Raw genomic sequence first — 18,438 nt, forward strand, 5'->3', positions numbered from 1 at the left:
AGTCTTGCCAAGTCACCATAGCAGCAGTAAAGATGGGTGAAGGGAGGGGGGGTTGTTGTCCCTGGGGACCTGCTTCCGAAAAGCAGACGCACCAGTAAAGATGCCTCGCACACAGCAGAGCTGCAGGGAAGGAGCGCTCTTCTCCATGGCTAATGTCATGCTTCCCATCTTACTACTTCTATCCTGTGATGGGATGAACACAGGTTTGGCACGTCTGCTTGTTAGTCTACTCTAGTGTAACATTAAGGCAGTGTGTTATGTTATTTTCAAGCTTTGACATTATGACCTTGCTATCAGTTAGACTGAAATGAAGTCCTCTCGACTGTTATTCCAGGGGATGTTAAAGTAATTGCACTATTCCTGAATTTGCACTTTTTATTGTTCAATAAGCTGAGGCTTATTATAGTAATGCAAATCTCATTTAACCTTGACTAGGCCTGTCTCTCTAGTAGAAGAGAGTTAGTATTGTAAATCCAGTGCAACATTTGACATTTGAATGTGACATTGTCTTTTTTTCCCCAGAGACAACCTCTTCCCCAGAGTCTGACCCTGTAATCACAACCAAAAAAGCTGCATCTAAAGGTACCGTTACCCTGTCGTATCTTATTACGCAACACAAGCATGCATTTGACATCAACAGATGTATTTAAAAGTGTACAAATGATAAAAGACAAATTTAGTCATCATAATTAGCTGCCTTTACTTTACATAACTGCAATGAAGAGGTTTGTTTTGCTGATGTTTTGGCATACAGGTCAAAGTCAAGTCATTATTGAGGAGCTTACAATCCTGACACCCCAATATATAGAGCTTGTATGTAACTTAACTGATTTACCAAATAACCCCCTGTACATTACTGGCTATTGGACTAAAGATGGACAAGAAATTGAAAACTCGGAAGAAACTGTAGATAGAAACAATGAACAGTATATTCTTAAAAGGACGTAAGTGGATGTCTATTTACACAAAATGATTATGTGTCATTTCTATTCAATTAAATAATGCCGAAGTAAACAAGAAATTCAGTATTGCTAAACAATGACTTAAGACTGCTCTAAGTTGTTTAACCTTCCTTCATAGTTTCAGTATACAGACCAGAGACCTGGGAAATTATTCATGCGTCTTCAGAGAAAATGAGGCACAAGTAACATTTGTTTTAGATGGTATGTTTATCCTTTTATGCACATCTTGGAATGGTTTTCATATTTATCATTGTTGGAGATTTTGCCGGATAAACTGATGTAATTGTGCTTTTCCTCAAGTTCCGGTAATGAAAGACAAAAGAGACAAGCCGGTAGTGAGCTACATTGGAGATTCAGTTGTACTCGAGTGTAAACTCAAACACACACCAAACACATGGAACTGGTACAAGGCAAACAACACGGAAAAGGTGAATCAGAAATGGGGAATGTGGGATTGATTATTACCACACAAAAGGCTTATTCATATACAGTGTTATTTTATATAGTATCTATTCATATTTTGAATTAGCTTTTATTTTTAAAATTTTAGTTTTAGTTTTAGGGAATTTAGTTATGTACTTTTTGTCATTTTTATTCGTTTTTTTTATTTTATGGATACACTATTTTACAGTACATGTAGTTACCCAAGAAAGTACTGGTAATATAAGGTAACTGTTAAGGTTCGGTTTAGGAGTAGGTTCAGGGTTAGTACCTAGTTATAACACAGTTATTGTAATTGATATAATAAGTACATCGTATGTACATGGGGAACATGACTGTAAAATAAAATGCTGCCATTTTTATTTGATTTTTAGTCAGTTTTGGTAACACATTACAACAAGACAAGGTTTAATTTGTTAACATTAGTTCACTACATTAAGCAAACATGCATTAACAATGAAAAATGCTTCTAAAGCATTTATTAAATTCAGTTCACGCTCATTTTAAAGTTTTAAATTAGTACATTTTTAAAATCAAAAGTTGTATCTGTTTTTTTCTTTTAATATTTTTTAATGGTCCTGAGCTAACATGAACTATAAACAATTACAGTTGTATTGTTCATTGTTAATGTTAGTTCATTAAATAATGTTAAAGGGAGGTTTGGAACAACTTGAGGGTGAGTAAATGATGACAGAATTTTCTTTTTTTGGGGGTGAACTATCCCTTTAAGTAATTTGACCTTATTTGACAGGTTTACAAAGGCAGCATTTCTTTTCATCTAATATTTATATTTCATCTTTATTTCAGTTAGTGAAAACAATTTTTTAGTTGTAGTTTAAGTTTTAGTTAACAATAACACTGTTCATATCAATATTTTTCTCCTCACAGGTGTTCATCAATGTCACTGCAAACCCTCTGAACTACAAGATCCTTAATAATGGAACTAAATCAAAACTGACTGTACTGAATCTGACCGAGGAAGATTCTGGAAAGTACATCTGCAGTGCCGAGTTTGACATCAAACCCAGCGAGTCGTACGTGGAGCTGAAGGTCATGTCGTACACTGAGCCTCTCAAACCCTTCATAGCCATAGTGGTTGAAGTCATTGTCCTGGTCACACTGATTTTGCTTTGGGAAAAATGCAACAAGCCGCAACAGAACAACTCTTCTGGGGGAGGTACAGTAATACTTCAATGATTAATAGGAAAATCGTCGTTCATATTTACATAGAGCTGCCACAAATGTAAATTATCTGCAAATTTTCCTTTTGCAGAGAATGATGTCTACTCTGAACAAACCAGAAAACTGTAAGTGTATTTTCAGATCAGTTCGACTTGTTTGGAGATTTTTCAGACATTGTTAGTGATGGTGCTGATTTCTCTTCTAGCACTCATGATGACAGCAATGGATTGGAGAACACGGCAAGACAAAGAAAACTGGAGCACTGAGATTTTCATGAAATCAGATGAAAGAGCAGCGTGTGATTATATAAAACATTTTTATTCTGCTTTTTAATTCTTGTGGTTTGAATCACATAAGCAATAAGGTTTTTTGTCTGTCACAGTAATATCCTATATCATATATATTTACATTCCTAATATTAAATGTTTTAAAACAGCGTGTTTTCATACTTCAACATAGTGCTATGATAAAGTTTCAGGGTTCATATGACCTATTTTGGACATCAGTTTAATAATAAAGGCTTTATTTAAGGGTTTAGATCGCTTTATATGATGAACATGCTTTAGGCTTTTATTCAAATAACATTTATCACTGCACATTCATAGAGGTCAATGGAAGCTCAGCTGTGCTTGTTTGACAAGCGAGGACCAATAGGGTTTGTTCATCATGTAAAGTGATTGTGTCTCTTCAGAAGACTGGATTACTTTTTGAACTTTGTGAAAGTTTTGGTTGAGTGGGCTTTCAATGGAGGGACGGAAATGAAGAGCAAATATTAAAAACATCTTAATTTGCCTTTCAAAGATAAAAGTCTTATGGTTTTGGAACACCATGAACACTTGTTTAGTCAGGGACACTTAATATTCAGCAATATTACTGATTTGAATACACTGACACTATCGGATGAGAACTGAACTGAGCTGGGCTACGTTTCCCAAAAGTTGATCGTAGAGACCATTGGTGGCAATTGTTCTATGATCAACTTAAGCTTACGGTGCTTTTGGAAAACACCACAGAACTGCTTTATAGATGAATTGATCTGATTTCATATTTGATGTACAACACTGAACTGATTAATAACTGTTTACTATTGTCTTTTTAGAGAGTTGAATTCTGCTTGCATCACTGAATCATTATTTTCCTGTTATCACTGTAAAGCTGCTTTGAAACAATCTGTATTGTATAAAGCACTATATAAATAAAGGTGACTTGACTCCGAAACGAAATCTTCTTTAAACATCTTGTTTTTAAATCATACTTGAATGGAGACAAAAACTACGCAGCTGTATATATTATGTTTATTGACACACACAGAACAATCCTATCATATATCCACGCTTCAGCGTTCTCACTGTGGTTTGTTCAACAGAAACTGCAGCATCAGTCTCAGAACTGCATCATTCCAGCCCACTATGTCTCCGTCTGTGACTTTCTCATACAAGCGCATGCTTTCTGTGCCCCAGCATAAGTTCTTCCTGGCATTGTTGCCATCAGCCCTTGGACTCAGAGCCAAAGTATTGAGCTGATAGCAGAAAAATGAGAAGAACTGCCCATCTGTGATGACAGCCTGAGACACAAACGGCCTGCTCACGTCCTCTTCACTCCAAAAGCCTTGGCAGAACAAAACGTATTTAGTTAAGGAAGAAATACTTTTTTTTTGTTTATAATAGAGATCACGATTCTGCATGGACAACTAAATATGTTATTACTAGAGGTTCTGACAAAATGTTAATTGCTGTAGTCCATTTAAAAAAAATTAATTAATTTGAATTATTATTTTTAATCGTTTGAATAAATGATTCAAAGACTCGCTCATTTTCATTACTGGATGAATCAGCGTTTTTGAACAAATCTCTGGAATTAATGATTCAATGAGAGTCACTTGTCGCCACCTACTGGTGTAACGCTATAATTGATACAATCTTCATTAGAAGTGTCAAGTTTATTTCAAAAGGTGAGTTACTGAGGCAGATTTGAATGTTTCGCTGTGATTGTCAAAGGTTTAAAAGACATGCCCGAATCATTGTCATTTAGGAATAAGATCACGTGGGTGTTTGAATCGGGTTTGCAATATTTTAACGAATAATCGTGCAGCTCTAGTTTATTTTAACCTGACCTCAGGTCAATTCTGGCATTATTTAATAAAAATGTCCTCCAAAAAGATCTAAATACTAACCTTGATACATAGCCTGTGCCCCTGTCCATGCAAACAGGCTGGCAATACCATTCGCTCTTAGTGACACCTCGACTTGATCAGAGAGGCCTCTCTTGCTCATTTTGTCCCTTCGAAACCTATCCGGGACCATGTGAAACTGTGTGTGGCCGTAGCAGCATGGATCTTCCAGTTTGGCGCCTGTGGAGTAAAACAACATGCACATACTTTCAGCATAATGAATTTAAATTCAAAACTAATAGTTAATTTCTCTTGTACCACTGGCCATAGGAGGCTGTGCAACTACAGCAGTGGGTCCAAGCTGGTTTGTACCTCAGGTCTAACAAATAGACTAAAAGTATTTATTATATATAACCAAACTTGAATAATTTTTTAAAGATTAATTGGGGCCTCCTGGAAGTTTGCAGAGGACCCCTAGAGGCCCCAGCACCCGGTTGAGAACTACTACACTACAGTGAATTTACTACAGGTAGTGATGGGAAAAACAAAGCCAAAGAGCTCAGTTCTTTGTGGAGAAAGCAAAACAAGATCAGAGGCAGAAGATCATCCAAGCTGAAGGAGAGGCCCAGGCAGCCTAAATGTTAGGGGAGGCCTCAGTCTCTCATTCAATGAGTGAAAAAGAAAGACTGAGAATGTTACAATCTTACACAAAGCTTTTCGAAACTTTTAACCAATTGCTTCACAAAATGATTCATTTACATTTACATTTACATTTATCTGACGCTTTTATCCAAAGCGACTTACAATTGCTATATATGTCAGAGGTCGCACGCCTCTGGAGCAACTAGGGGTTAAGTGTCTTGCTCAGGGACACATTGGTGTCTTACAGTGGATTCGAACCCGGGTCTCTCACACCAAAGGCATGTGTCTTATCCACTGCGCCACCACCAACCATTCAGTTTCGAAGATTCAGTTTCGAAGAGCTTGAAACGGCACATGATGGTGACCCCTGCTGGTCAGAACAGTGTAAATGCAGCAAACATGCATAAAACACCTTTTACAAATCAATTCCAAATGTTTTATTGAAGGTGTAGTCAATTAAACGCGATTAACAAATCATCTAATACCATTAAATATAAAGTGTCTTTTTAATGTGTTATTGTAGGGCTTGTTTTGTTTGTTTTATGGAGAGCTTCGTTAATCAGACCAATTAGAGACGTTTGACTACACCTCTTCCTTTTTATTTTACAATTGTGTCATTGTCTAAAAAATTATTAAATTTGCTCAAAGATCAGGTAAAAGTTATATAGACACGGGTTCACAGAGATCATCGACCTCTAGAGGCGGACCATTGAAATTGCGAAACATTTTGAAGCAGTGATGTAAGGATGCCTCAAAATCACGTGACTATGGCAGTTTGACACATGCTTTGAATCACTGGTTTGAAACAAATGATTCTCAAAGGTTTCGAAGCTTCATGAAGCAGTGTTTCAAAAGCACCCATCACTAACTACAGGTGTTCTACAACTGACACCAGCAATGTGATAAGACATCAATGCTCAATAAATACATAAACTACAATGATTTTTTAATGTATAATAGTGAACACTCTTTCACTATGTAATTAGTTATTTATGTAGACTAAATATAAATCCTTTACAGTAACCAAGCAACATAGGAAGCTTTTCCATTAATATAAAATATGCAACATCCAAATAGAATTTAGAGTTACAATTATCTATCATGGGATATCTGAAGACAAAAAACTGGGAACAAACTAGTGTTGTAAATGTTAACTAAAACTATCAAAAATCATTTTTAATCGACAGAAAGCTGAAAGAAAATATAAACAGATTAAAATAAACATTTGGCAACTCACTAAAATAAAATGAGTATTACTATAATATTACGTCGTATATACTAAAATAAGACTAGAACAGACCCACCTATGAAGATGTTGTTGTCATACTGTCTCCTGAACAAGGGGAGCCGGTCTGGAGCCAAACTGATGACAGGAACTTCAATGGAGATCTCTGCCTCAAGAGGAACAAACTGCAGGAAATGACATCACTCTTAAGCACGTACATTAATGCTAATCCTCCAAAATGTTGCATGACAACAGCACTTACCACAGACTTTGTTAAAGTTACAATTTAAACACTGCCATCATTTAAATGCGCATAAATTATATTCGTCATAATCATAACGGGAGTATGTTTCCTACCCCAGGAAGTTGTTGTGGGATTCTGATCTGACTGTGAGGTTTGTCATCAATCTGGAATCTCATCGGCTCGATCCGTCCACTCCTGTGTCCTGCTGGAATAGTCCTTTCTCCCCGTAACCAGTAATAGTTGACTTGAGGATCAAAATCTTCACAAAATAATACGAAAATATATAAATAAGAAATTAAATTACACCAGAATGACCAAAAAAACACTTTTCTTCCCTATTGTGATTTATATCCGAGTGAATGGCTTCTCGAACAGGAAAAAAAATGTAGGGTGGGACTTTGGATTGTTGTGGTTTGCTACGGACCAGATTGCGAGCAGCGCCATGACAGGCTGTGAGGAATACACTTATCGTGTTTTCAATGGCATCTGCTGTAAAAGCTATAAAAAGCTCTGAGATCACTTATTTTCCACTGATCATGTTGTCTGGAGTTTGTTTACTGACAATTCCTGGAAAGAATTTTGCACTGTTTTGTCAGCAGACCAAACCAAAACACATTAAATAGCAGTACCCACTGAAGAGATGCATGTCTATCCCTCACAGCCTCCCTTTCATTCAAAGATGGCACTGCTGTGAAAAAGGTATATTGCTGTGATGTCATGGGCCCCGCCCTCATGCCAGTAAACACGTCATCAGAGAAGAGAAGTCGTTGCAAGAGGGAGGGGAAGACATTTTAATACAAGATTACAGGGCACATTACTTAAAGTATGTGCATAGATAATCATTCATAATAAACACTGCATTATTCCATAGAAACACGTCAATTTTGATTCCATTGTGACTTTAAACAATATAAAGAGAAATCTTACATTACTGAATGAGAAACCAGTATATGTTGCAGTAAAGAGTAAACATGGAGGTCAAACTCACCTAAACTAGACAGACACAGCACGGGGTTTTCTTTGGCAGGAAGGTTTTTTAGAGCACAGACCAGGTTCCTTAAAAACGGGGTGACGAATTGCTCTTGCTCTCTGTGGAGGAAAGTTCTCCCTTTCTTCAAGTACCAATGTTCTTGTAAGATGAAGCTGCAGACCACAGATCGCAACTCGGACAACACAGACTCCTCAATCACCGGCGCGGAATGTTTTTCGGTGTATTTCTGTGGCAGACCGCTGAGATATGCGGTTTTGGTGTAGTGCTGGTACCATTTATCCGCGTTGAGGGCAAATGTCTGTGGATAAATCACGTACTTCTTGCGCTGAACGCGTGTGAGCGCGCGGATCTTCTCCTGGACGGGGCGCGCGCGCAGCTGCTCGAAGAACTCAGTGACCACGCGGCCCTTCGCTGACTTACTCTTCGCGGTCCGAGAGGGCAGAATAGGTGGATATAAACTCTTTGCTGTGGAAGCTTCAGCTTGGACATTTCTGTTACAGACGAGGCGTGCTGATGCAGTGGAGAGAAAGGGATGCAAGGGCAACCTGCTGCAAGACGCCATGTTTTCCCCACGTGATCTGTAGAGTTATTCTTCTGTCATTCAGTGTCACTGTATGGTTTTCTGCTGTCTGCCATCTCCTGGAGCGGGTGAGGCGAGAATAATATGTGTATGGTTTCACAGACAGCCAGTGTTTTAAGCCAATATTAGACTTTAGTTCAATTGACATTTAAGTAGCTTTTCTAAACTTGCCCTAGAAAAAATAAAGCATTACTGGTGTGCATCTTGAGACAACAATGGCTCTGAAATATTTTAAGAAATGTCAGTGCAAGTTGCTTTCAGTTAAAACAGCTCAAACATACATTTGAGTCTGGGGCTACCCTTGTGAAAAAGAAGTGTGCTTAATTGTATTGAAAGTGTACTTTTTGTGTGCTTAAAATAATCAAAGTATACTTTTTGAAAAGTGCACTTGCAGATAATATAATAAAATTAAAATTAAAGACCACTTAAGTGTACTTAAAGGGAATACACTTTAATGACAATATTTATTAACACACTTAAGTGCACTTTTTACAAATGCACTTTGTAATAATATCTAATTAAGTTTAACTTAAAGTAAGTACACTTTCATCACAATATTTAAAAACACACTTAAGTGCATTTAAAAAAATGCACTTTGTAATAATGTCTAATTAAGCTTAACTTAAAGAAAGTACACTTTCATCACAATATTTATAAACACACTTAAGTACAATTTTTACAAATGCACTTTGTAATAATATCTAATTAAGTCTAATTTAAAGTAAGTACACTTTCATCACAATATTTCTTAACACACTTAAATACACTTTTTAAAAATGCACTTTGTAATAATGTCTAATTAAGTTTTACTTAAAGAAAGTACACTTTTATCATAATATTTATAAACATACTTAAGTGCACTTTTTACGAATGCACTTTGTAATAATATCTAATTAAGTTTAACTTAAAGTAAGTACTCTTTCATCACAATATTTATAAACACACTTAAGTGCATTTTTAAAAATGCACTTTGTAATAATGTCTAATTAAGCTTAACTTAAAGAAAGTACACTTTCATCACAATATTTATAAACACACTTAAGTGCACTTTTTACAAATGCACTTTGTAATATCTAATTAAAGGAGCTGTATGTAAGATTGTGGCCAAAACTGGTACTGCAATCACTGTATCCCCTCCCCCTCCCCCCTGACTCGAGGTTGCCAGATATGTTGCAGGATCCAGCAGGAACGTAGGCTGCTATAGCTGTGGTAACTAGAGCAGAGCTGGCAACCCGGATGCCAAAACACTACTGACTTCGTGATTGGTAGATAGGTGGAGGGTGGGGCTTCAGGCCAAAACACAACATGACAACATCAACATTAGTTGAGGGCTGCAACTTCACTTTTTAAATGACAATATCCTGGCCGTACTACTGTTGTCAGTGATATAAGTATTTGAAATGAACATAATTTCTTAATGTCAAGTGACATATCAGGGCCATTTTATGATTAATTGAAATACATTTCTTACATACAGCTCCTTTAAGTTTAATTTAAAGTAAGTACACTTTCATCACAATATTTATTAACACACTTAAGTACACTTTTTAAAAATGCACTTTGTAATAATGTCTAATTAAGCTTAACTTAAAGAAAGAACACTTTCATGACAATATTTATAAACACACTTAAGTGCATGTTTTAAAAAATGCACTTTGCAATGTCTACTAAGTTTTACTTAAACATACATTTTAAATAATTATGATTTATAGTGTTTTAAATTTATTAAAGTTAAAGTTATAAGTTATTAAAGGGAATTTATTTTGATGTATTGACTAATATATAAAATAACAGTTTTAATGGAAAACATGGAAAATAATTGATTTTAATTCCAACTCAAGTGTGTTGTCCAAAATTAATTTGTTAATGTATTTTAAATGTGTTTTGTCTATAATATATACTGTGTGCATTATGCAGTTGAAATGTATTTTTCCAATATATCTGCTTATACAGTATAATCCAGTACAACTTATTGTTGACATTTTTATCACCAGCCCTTGCTCTATGAACTCAACTAGTGTCAGCTTTCTACATAATATTTGAAAATAAAATGTAATATATGAGAGGAGTCTAATAGTAATGTGTTGTAGCTACTTTACATCTGTGAACATAATACTTTCAATATCATTGTTGTTCTAAGTCAATTAAACACACATTTAAAATTGTATTAATTGCGAGCAAAAGTTAAACAAATGTAAACAAAATGAATTTGCATTTAAATTCAGTTAAAATACATTTAATTTTAATCACACTAGACTACATTGAAAAAAAAGATTGACTTTTAGTTAGGTTAATGAGTAAAGTTTTGTAAACTTACAGAGTTTAACAACACAATGAGTTAGAACAACTTCAACTTAAACAGAAAAGCTGAAATAACATTTAACCATGCATGATATATGAATATTTTGTTTAATGCGCATGCGCGAGAAATACTACGTCATTATGACGCTCTACTTCACTAGAGTTTAAAAAATGCGCTATGTTTTGCGATCCGTTTGCGATGCGTGATGATATAGGCCGGGAGCCAGGTCCACTCCTCAGGATGTTTTTGCTACCTTTTTTTCACTATTATTTCCTATTATCTTATACCTTGGGCCATCACAAGTTGATAATGACCACCCCCAACTCGGCCCCGTTTGGTCTCAGGGGCCAAAAAACACCCTTTTTGGAAAAAGCTTTTGGCGGAATGATGTAATTGTGAATATAAAGGTACTGCAGCTACATAAATGGCCATATAACCCTAAAATTTTGCATGGTGTATCCTGACACATAGGGGAAACTATCAGAAAAAGATTCTGGGCATTGCTGCCTTTTTTCTGTCAAATATCACCCTCAACATACCCCAAAAGACTAAAAAATGGCTGTCCGTCTGACAAAATGTCATCAAAAGTGATCATTTTCAAGCATTTTATTATATTCATCACTGCCTCAAATGTATATGAAAAACTTCCCAAGTTTATAAGCTTCAATTTAAGTCCAAGATGACCATTCTATCTAGAGTATTATAGCTGGTGTAACCAAAGTTCTCCACTCAAATCGGAGAAAACAGTATTTTCAAGCATTACCATTCCTTACGGGTTCCATAAGTCCACAAAGTCCTCGCAACACAAGGAATAAAGATGACTCTAGTGTGTAGTCTTTTATCAAAAAACCTTCAATAGAGTAAACGTTAGTAACCTTCTGTACAGGTAAACATTCTTTACAGTCAAATGGCAAACTAAAATACAGCTCAAACATAAAATAGAAAACATATATTTGGTTATTAGATCTTTTTGCTGCTTATCCATGCTGTACTTTGATGACTGGTCATGTTAGTGTGTTGTATTAGTGTAGAATATAAACTCTTAATCATCATTTTCCTTATCTTCATCTATATTTATATGGATTTCATCAGTTTTTGGAGCCAAGCACTTCGATGTGTTCTACATACCTTCAAGGAGATTGTGAAACTGAGTGAGCTTCTTCTTCTTCGGACCTCTCCACACTGGTGCGGGTGACAGCACAGCAGCGCGAGTGGTCTTTATTCTCTCACTTTCTTTTTTTTTTGCTTTTGTTTTGACTTGAGCAAACAAAAGCTGTTCTCACAGCTGGTAAGGTGCGCTTGAGAGCACTCAAAGGCAAGGTGGTCGAGAACTTTGCCCAGCAGAAACTGGCTGAAAAGCAGACTGAGACCATCAAGCACATCCTGCTGCGGTGGTCAGCTGCTGCCTCCACCCCATTGCCCGCAGCCCCTCAGTCTGCTCGTCGCCGGGGCGGCCTTCTGTGTCTGCCCTCGCTCCCGCGCTGCAGCAGCAGCCTCCACCTAAGTGGAGCCAAGGAGCCAGTCGCAGGCAGGCAACCCCCTACCCATCCAGGCCCCTGCCAAGCAGGGCGGTAAAGCCAAGAGCAAGCAGCCCTAGGACGGGCGACCCGGAGATGGATTGGGCCATTCACTCCACTACAGTGAGAGCAGCCGATGCCCATGTCTTGCGAGCAGAGATCCCAGTCCTACTAGGACGCGATAGAGCCAGTCCCTCCAGCCGATAGGAGGTCAGGGCACTACAGTCCCTACTTTATTGTACCCAAGAAATGTGGTGGGTTCAAAATGCTCATGCAGAAACGCATTTTCGAATGCATCCATCCCCAAGATTGGTTTGCAGCGATCGACCTGAAGGGTCGACGTGTACTTTCATGTCTTGATTCTTCCTCGACACAGGCCATTTCTGCGCTTTGCGTTCGAGGGTCGAGCATATCAGTAGAAGGTCCTGCCCTTCTGGCTATCCCTGTCTCCCCGTGTCTTCACAAAAGTCACGGAGGGGACCCTTGTTTCCATGAGAGAACAGGGTGTGCACATCCTGAACTATTTCGACAACTGACTCATATTAGCACACTCTCGAGATCAGTTATGCAAACACAGGGACCTCGTGCTCAGGCACCTCAGTCAGTTGCGTCTTCCGGCCAACTGGGAGAAGAGCAAACTCACCCCCAGAGGATCTCTTTTCTCGGTATGGAGTTGGATTCGATCACACAGACAGCACGCCTCACAGAGCAAACGCGCTCAGTCGGTGCTGAACTGCTTGAGCTTGAACACCTTCAAAGGTAGGACCCTGTGCAAAGTCAGGGAGGACGAGGAGCAGGTCCTTCTGGTGGCCCCCTATTGGCCCACCCAGACCTGGTTCCCAGAAATCATGCTCCTCGTGACAGTCCCTCCCATTCCTCTGAGGAAGGATCTTCTGACTCCGAGACAGGGCACCCTATGGCACCAGCGTCCGGACCTCTGGAAACTCAATCTCTGGTTCTAGGTGACTCCCATAGGTACTTAACACCATCACTTCTGCACAGACGCCGTCCACGAGACGTGTGCCTTGAAGTGGAACCTGTTCATCAAGTAGTTTTCTTTTCGCCGAGAGGACCCCCGAAGATGTTCAATAGGGTCCATGCTTTCCTTTTTGCAGCAAGGGTTGGAGTGAAGGCTGTCTCTATCCACCCTCAAATTACATGCTGCTGCCATTTTAGCTTATCACGACCACATAGATGGCAAATCAGTTGCCATCTATGTGCCATCTATGGAAAGCACGAACTGGTCGTCAGGTTCCTTAGGGGGGCGAGAAGGTTAAACCCTCCTTGTCCCCCCCTCCATAACCTCTTGGGACCTTTCCCTGGTGCTTCAAGCTCTTCAGGATGCTCCCTTTGAGCCTTTGAAGTCAGTAGACTTAAAGCTTCTCTCTTTGAAGATTTTGCTGCTGATTGCACTGGCCTCTATCAAGAGGGTAAAATTACTTACGTATACTTCATAAAATGAACATGAAGACATGCACTTTTATGATGAAGAGATGCACTTTTATGATGGATAGATGCACTTTTATAATGGATAGATGCACTTTTATGATGGATAGATGCACTTTTATGATGGATAGATGCACTTTTATAATGGATAGATGCATTTTATGATGGAGAGATGCACTTTTATGATGGAGAGATGCTCTTTTATAATGGATAGAGACACTTTTAAGATGGATAGATGCACATTTATGATGGACAGATGCTCTTTTATAATGGATAGATGCACTTTTATGATGGACAGATGCTCTTTTATAATGGATAGATGCACTTTTATGATGGACAGATGCTCTTTTATAATGGATAGATGCACTTTTATGATGGACAGATGCTCTTTTATAATGGATAGATGCACTTTTATAATGGATAGATGCACTTTTATAATGGATAGATGCACTTTTATGATGGACAGATGCTCTTTTATAATGGATAGATGCACTTTTATAATGGATAGATGCATTTTATGATGGAGAGATGCTCTTTTATAATGGATAGATGCACTTTTATAATGGATAGATGCACTTTTATAATGGATAGATGCACTTTTATGATGGACAGATGCTCTTTTATAATGGATAGATGCACTTTTATAATGGATAGATGCATTTTATGATGGAGAGATGCACTTTTATGATGGACAGATGCTCTTTTATAATGGATAGATGCACTTTTAAGATGGATAGATGCACTTTTATGATGGACAGATGCTCTTTTATAATGGATAGATGCACTTTTATAATGGATAGATGCACTTATGATGGAGAGATGCACTTTTATGATGGAGAGATGCACTTTTATAATGGATAGATGGACTTTTATAATGGATAGATGCACTTTTATGATGGATAGATGCACTTTTATGATGGATAGATGCACTTTTATAATGGATAGATGCACTTTTACAATGGATAGATGCACTTTTACAATGGATAGATGCACTTTTATAATGGATAGATGCACTTTTATAATGGATAGATGCACTTTTATGATGGATAGATGCACTTTTATAATGGATAGATGGACTTTTATAATGGATAGATGCACTTTTATGATGGATAGATGCACTTTTATAATGGATAGATGGACTTTTATAATGAATAGATGCACTTTTATGATGGATAGATGCACTTGATCCAATGATAGAAACATTTTGTTAAACCACTTACAATTGTTATGTTTACAACACCATTGACTACACTATTGAAACAATTACTTTTTATTACAACTGTACATGAATAAATAGGCCATTTGGCCCTGGACTAATAGTTTATTCTATTTGTCCATTCTATTGGCTCTATTCTATTTTGAAGACTTGTGCTGGCTGCACAAGTCTAATTTAAGGCTCTCACAAATAAATATTATGGGTATATTATACATTTTTCTGAGTCATCAGAGTGCCTTGAGTATTGAAGTTGTTGAGTTTTGTGTCCGTGGTGTTCTTTCATGCAACAGGGATAAAAGAAAGCATACAGTTTAGGCGGAAATTGTGAAAAAATGTGTGTTATTTCTGGTTTAAAGAAGACATGTGACCTCTGTGTTTGTCAGACAGATTCAGTACTAGGCTTAAATGAAAGCCTAAAAGGTCCCCTTTCCAACGATACCAAGCACCATATTATAGAATATTGATAATATCCCTAGCATGAGCCTAAACCAGATATACACCAGATTTCAAAAACGGAATTTATTTTAGGGGGTTAGTAACTTCATGAGCTCAAAAAAGTGATTTCGCTACCACCGCTGCACTGCTATCATGATTTTTCTTATACTAGGGGTGTATACCTTGCCAAAAAACAATGATAGCATTTGCCCCCCCATTGATACCGATGGACCCCCCTGGCTCATGGACTATATGTTTCAATAAGTAATAAATAATGTTTCAATAAATAAGCTAAACCCACCGGCCCTTCTCAATATTTCGATTTAAAGGGGGGGTGAAACACTCATTTTCAGTCAATCTCATGTTAATCTTGAGTACCTATAGAGTAGTATTGCATCCTTCAAAACTCCAAAAAGTCTTTAGTTTTATTATATTTATAAAAAATCAAGATAGGCTGTACCGAGTCTTTCTGGATAAAAACGAGCGGCTGGAGGCGTGCCGTGCCGTGCCGTCAAATTACGCCCCAGCTGACGTTACACAGGCCCATACTCGAAAAAAAAAACTTTCCGAAACTTGTGACAAACCGGAAGGAGCATTTTTGGCACAGAAATACTCCTTCAATCATACAATTTAATTTTTGAAACATTGTCCATGTTTAGCATGGGAATCCAACTCTTTAACAGTGTAAAAAACTCAGTATGCATGAAATAGCATTTCACCCCCCCTTTAATAATCCGGCCCTTGAATGATGCTAATTGAATAGCCCTGACCTAGGGGCATAACATTGCTCACTTTTCATGTAATTCATTTCATATAATATAGCTCATAAGTCAAGTCTCAACTCTTGTTTAAGACATTGTTCATATGTAAAAAATATGCTTAATCCAATATAGAATGGTAATGCTTGAAATTTCTGTTTTCTCCGATTTGAGGTACAGTGGAGAACTTTGGTTATACCAGCTATAATCCTCTAGATAGAAAGGTCATCTTGGACTTAAATTGAAGCTTATAAACTTGGAAAGTTTTTCATATACATTTGAGGCAGTGAAATATATAATAAAATGCTTGAAAATGATCACTTTTGATGACATTTTGTCAGGCGGACAGCCATTTTTTAATCTTTTGGGGTATGTTGAGGGTAATATTTGACAGAAAAAAGGCAGCAATGCCCAGAATCTTTTTCTGCTAGTTTCCCCTGTGTGTCAGGATACACCATGCAAAATTTTAGGGTTATATGGCCATTTATGTAGCTGCAGTATCTTTATATTCACAATTACATCATTCCGCCACAAGCTTTTCCCCAAAAAGGGTGTTTTTTGGCCCCTGAGACCAAACGGGGCCGAGTTGGAGGTGGTCATTATCAACTTGTGATGGCCCAAGGTATAAGATAATAGGAAATAATAGTGAAAAAAAGGTAGCAAAAAACATCCTGAGGAGTGGACCTGGCTCCCGGCCTAATACTGAAGCTAGCCAAACAAGAGAACAAAAGGAGCACCACGTTTGGATGTTTGTTTGCAGATGAGACGTTATGCTGCAAATAATCAGTCAAGTAAGTATATATTGATGCTTTCTTTATTTAATTATTTTTTCACCGTAACATGTCAGTTGCTGAGTGCATTTTAATCGCATATATTATAAACTCAATAGACTCGGGAGGTGAATTAATCATGTTTTCAATAATTTATATATGATTGCATTCTAATAATGTCTTACATTGTAGCCTAATGTGAGGAAGGCGTGTGTGGTCGTGTTCGAGGAATTTGGTTGCTGATTTTTTTTTTTAACTAAACCGACTTTTTAAATTATTTTAAACAAGCTACTAAACATTTGCTGAATGCTGATCCAATATTGTAACACTCGAAGACGTTTATATACATTTAATACAAATAATCAATCTTATAACCACCATAAATATTTAATATATTACCCACCTCTATAAAAAATGCTTGTAATGTGTTCAATTTCATTTTGTATTTAAAGAGTTGTTCAATTACTATTTGTTTTGGAATATGTAATATTTTTGTGTTTATCTGGATTTAAACATTCATTTTGCAGGATCAGTTCATATTTGTTATTGGAGATACAGTGCACGCGGTGTGGAATCACAGACCTGTAATTGATGAGGTGATGTTACAAGATTTATCATGACAGCACATCCTGATCAAGCTAAAACACTACTTTCAAGTCTCTAACTATCCCTATAGCTTTTAAATGCTTTGAATCTTTTGCATGTGCAAGTAATAAATTCCCACCTGTGCATTTACACCTGCCCTATAATCATCATATATTTTATAGGTAACAAACCAAAGGAAGAAGGCTTGCAGCATTGCTGTGTCAACCGTGGTAAATACAGCAACAGGAACATCCTTCATGAAGATAGCTATGTGGGGCAAGCTTAAAATGTAAGAATACCTTTCTTAATTTGCATTGGTCTTGGGTTTGCATGGGTCATATATCTATATTTGTGTAATTGATAAAGTTATGCTTAATTCCCTGTAAAGTAGCAATAAAAAGGTTCTCTATTTTTAATCACTTTAAGCCCAGTGTCAGTAAAGATGGCGTAGTCAGTGGAATCCTGCTGTTTGTGGGAAATAGAAGGAACCTTGCCCAGCTTTCTACTACGATGTGGCCCTGGTGATTGAGGTAATCAATCACATCACACATTCATCAACAGTTAACAGTCAAAAGTTTACATACACCTTGCAGAATAAACTGCTTCATCAGGGTAGTACTAAATAAAGATAAAACGCACATTTTTGTGATCCCTATTATTGATAAAATTGTTAACATTTTGCAGATACTGCAAGGTGTATATCAACTTTGAAGCGCAACTGTATATCTATCTCTTTCATTCAATTGAGCCAAATATAATAATGGACTGGATCTGTATTATAAACAAATTTTCTGTTTTTTTTTTTTTTTTCCTCAAGGCATTTTTTCTGACTTTCCTGCATCTTTGAAACATTTCCATTCACATATACTCTGGAGAGCATCTGGGACATTGACATAAACAGCACTTTCCAACAACTTAAAAAATTGGGTGACAAATCATTTTGGTTTTTGTGCTTTTGGAGATTTCTTTCTTCTGCTGAACATCCCTTTAAGAGCTAAATAACAAGGTTCGGTAACTTTTAATTAGGTCTCA

General features: G+C 37.1%; 2 protein-coding genes across 2 annotated transcripts; one reads left to right on the forward strand and one right to left on the reverse strand.

The window, feature by feature from the left end:
• On the forward strand, positions 1 to 3,385 carry emb (embigin). Its single transcript, XM_079870951.1, has 8 exons — positions 1 to 203; positions 523 to 582; positions 755 to 944; positions 1,081 to 1,163; positions 1,263 to 1,390; positions 2,292 to 2,580; positions 2,677 to 2,710; positions 2,791 to 3,385. Exons 1-8 carry the CDS (start codon positions 101 to 103, stop codon positions 2,849 to 2,851), a joined length of 948 nt encoding a protein of 315 aa, XP_079727077.1. The 5' UTR covers positions 1 to 100; the 3' UTR covers positions 2,852 to 3,385.
• Positions 3,386 to 3,865: 480 nt separating this feature from the next.
• Positions 3,866 to 8,429, reverse strand: mrps30 (mitochondrial ribosomal protein S30). Its single transcript, XM_079870950.1, has 5 exons — positions 7,795 to 8,429; positions 6,920 to 7,065; positions 6,642 to 6,747; positions 4,759 to 4,935; positions 3,866 to 4,193 (listed from the first exon to the last, which is right to left on the reverse strand). Exons 1-5 carry the CDS (start codon positions 8,357 to 8,359, stop codon positions 3,931 to 3,933), a joined length of 1,257 nt encoding a protein of 418 aa, XP_079727076.1. The 5' UTR covers positions 8,360 to 8,429; the 3' UTR covers positions 3,866 to 3,930.
• Positions 8,430 to 18,438: the final 10,009 nt, after the last annotated feature.

Source organism: Squalius cephalus (genome assembly GCF_949319135.1).
Source record: "Squalius cephalus genome assembly, chromosome: 5".
In the NCBI taxonomy this organism is placed as follows: domain Eukaryota; kingdom Metazoa; phylum Chordata; class Actinopteri; order Cypriniformes; family Leuciscidae; genus Squalius; species Squalius cephalus.

What these genes read in the sequence shown, in the direction of transcription:
- emb (XM_079870951.1), top strand. Translation starts at nt 101, where the DNA reads ATGCCTCGCACACAGCAGAGCTGCAGGGAAGGAGCGCTCTTCTCCATG. An exon ending in CTGTGATGGGATGAACACAG is followed by an intron (nt 204 to 522) that starts GTTTGGCACGTC and finishes TTTTTTCCCCAG; the next exon opens with AGACAACCTCTTCCCCAGAG. An exon ending in AGGCAAACAACACGGAAAAG is followed by an intron (nt 1,391 to 2,291) that starts GTGAATCAGAAA and finishes TTCTCCTCACAG; the next exon opens with GTGTTCATCAATGTCACTGC.
- mrps30 (XM_079870950.1), bottom strand. Translation starts at nt 8,359, where the DNA reads ATGGCGTCTTGCAGCAGGTTGCCCTTGCATCCCTTTCTCTCCACTGCA. An exon ending in GCTGTGTCTGTCTAGTTTAG is followed by an intron (nt 7,066 to 7,794) that starts GTGAGTTTGACC and finishes TATTTTGTGAAG; the next exon opens with ATTTTGATCCTCAAGTCAAC. An exon ending in TGACAACAACATCTTCATAG is followed by an intron (nt 4,936 to 6,641) that starts GTGGGTCTGTTC and finishes TTTACTCCACAG; the next exon opens with GCGCCAAACTGGAAGATCCA.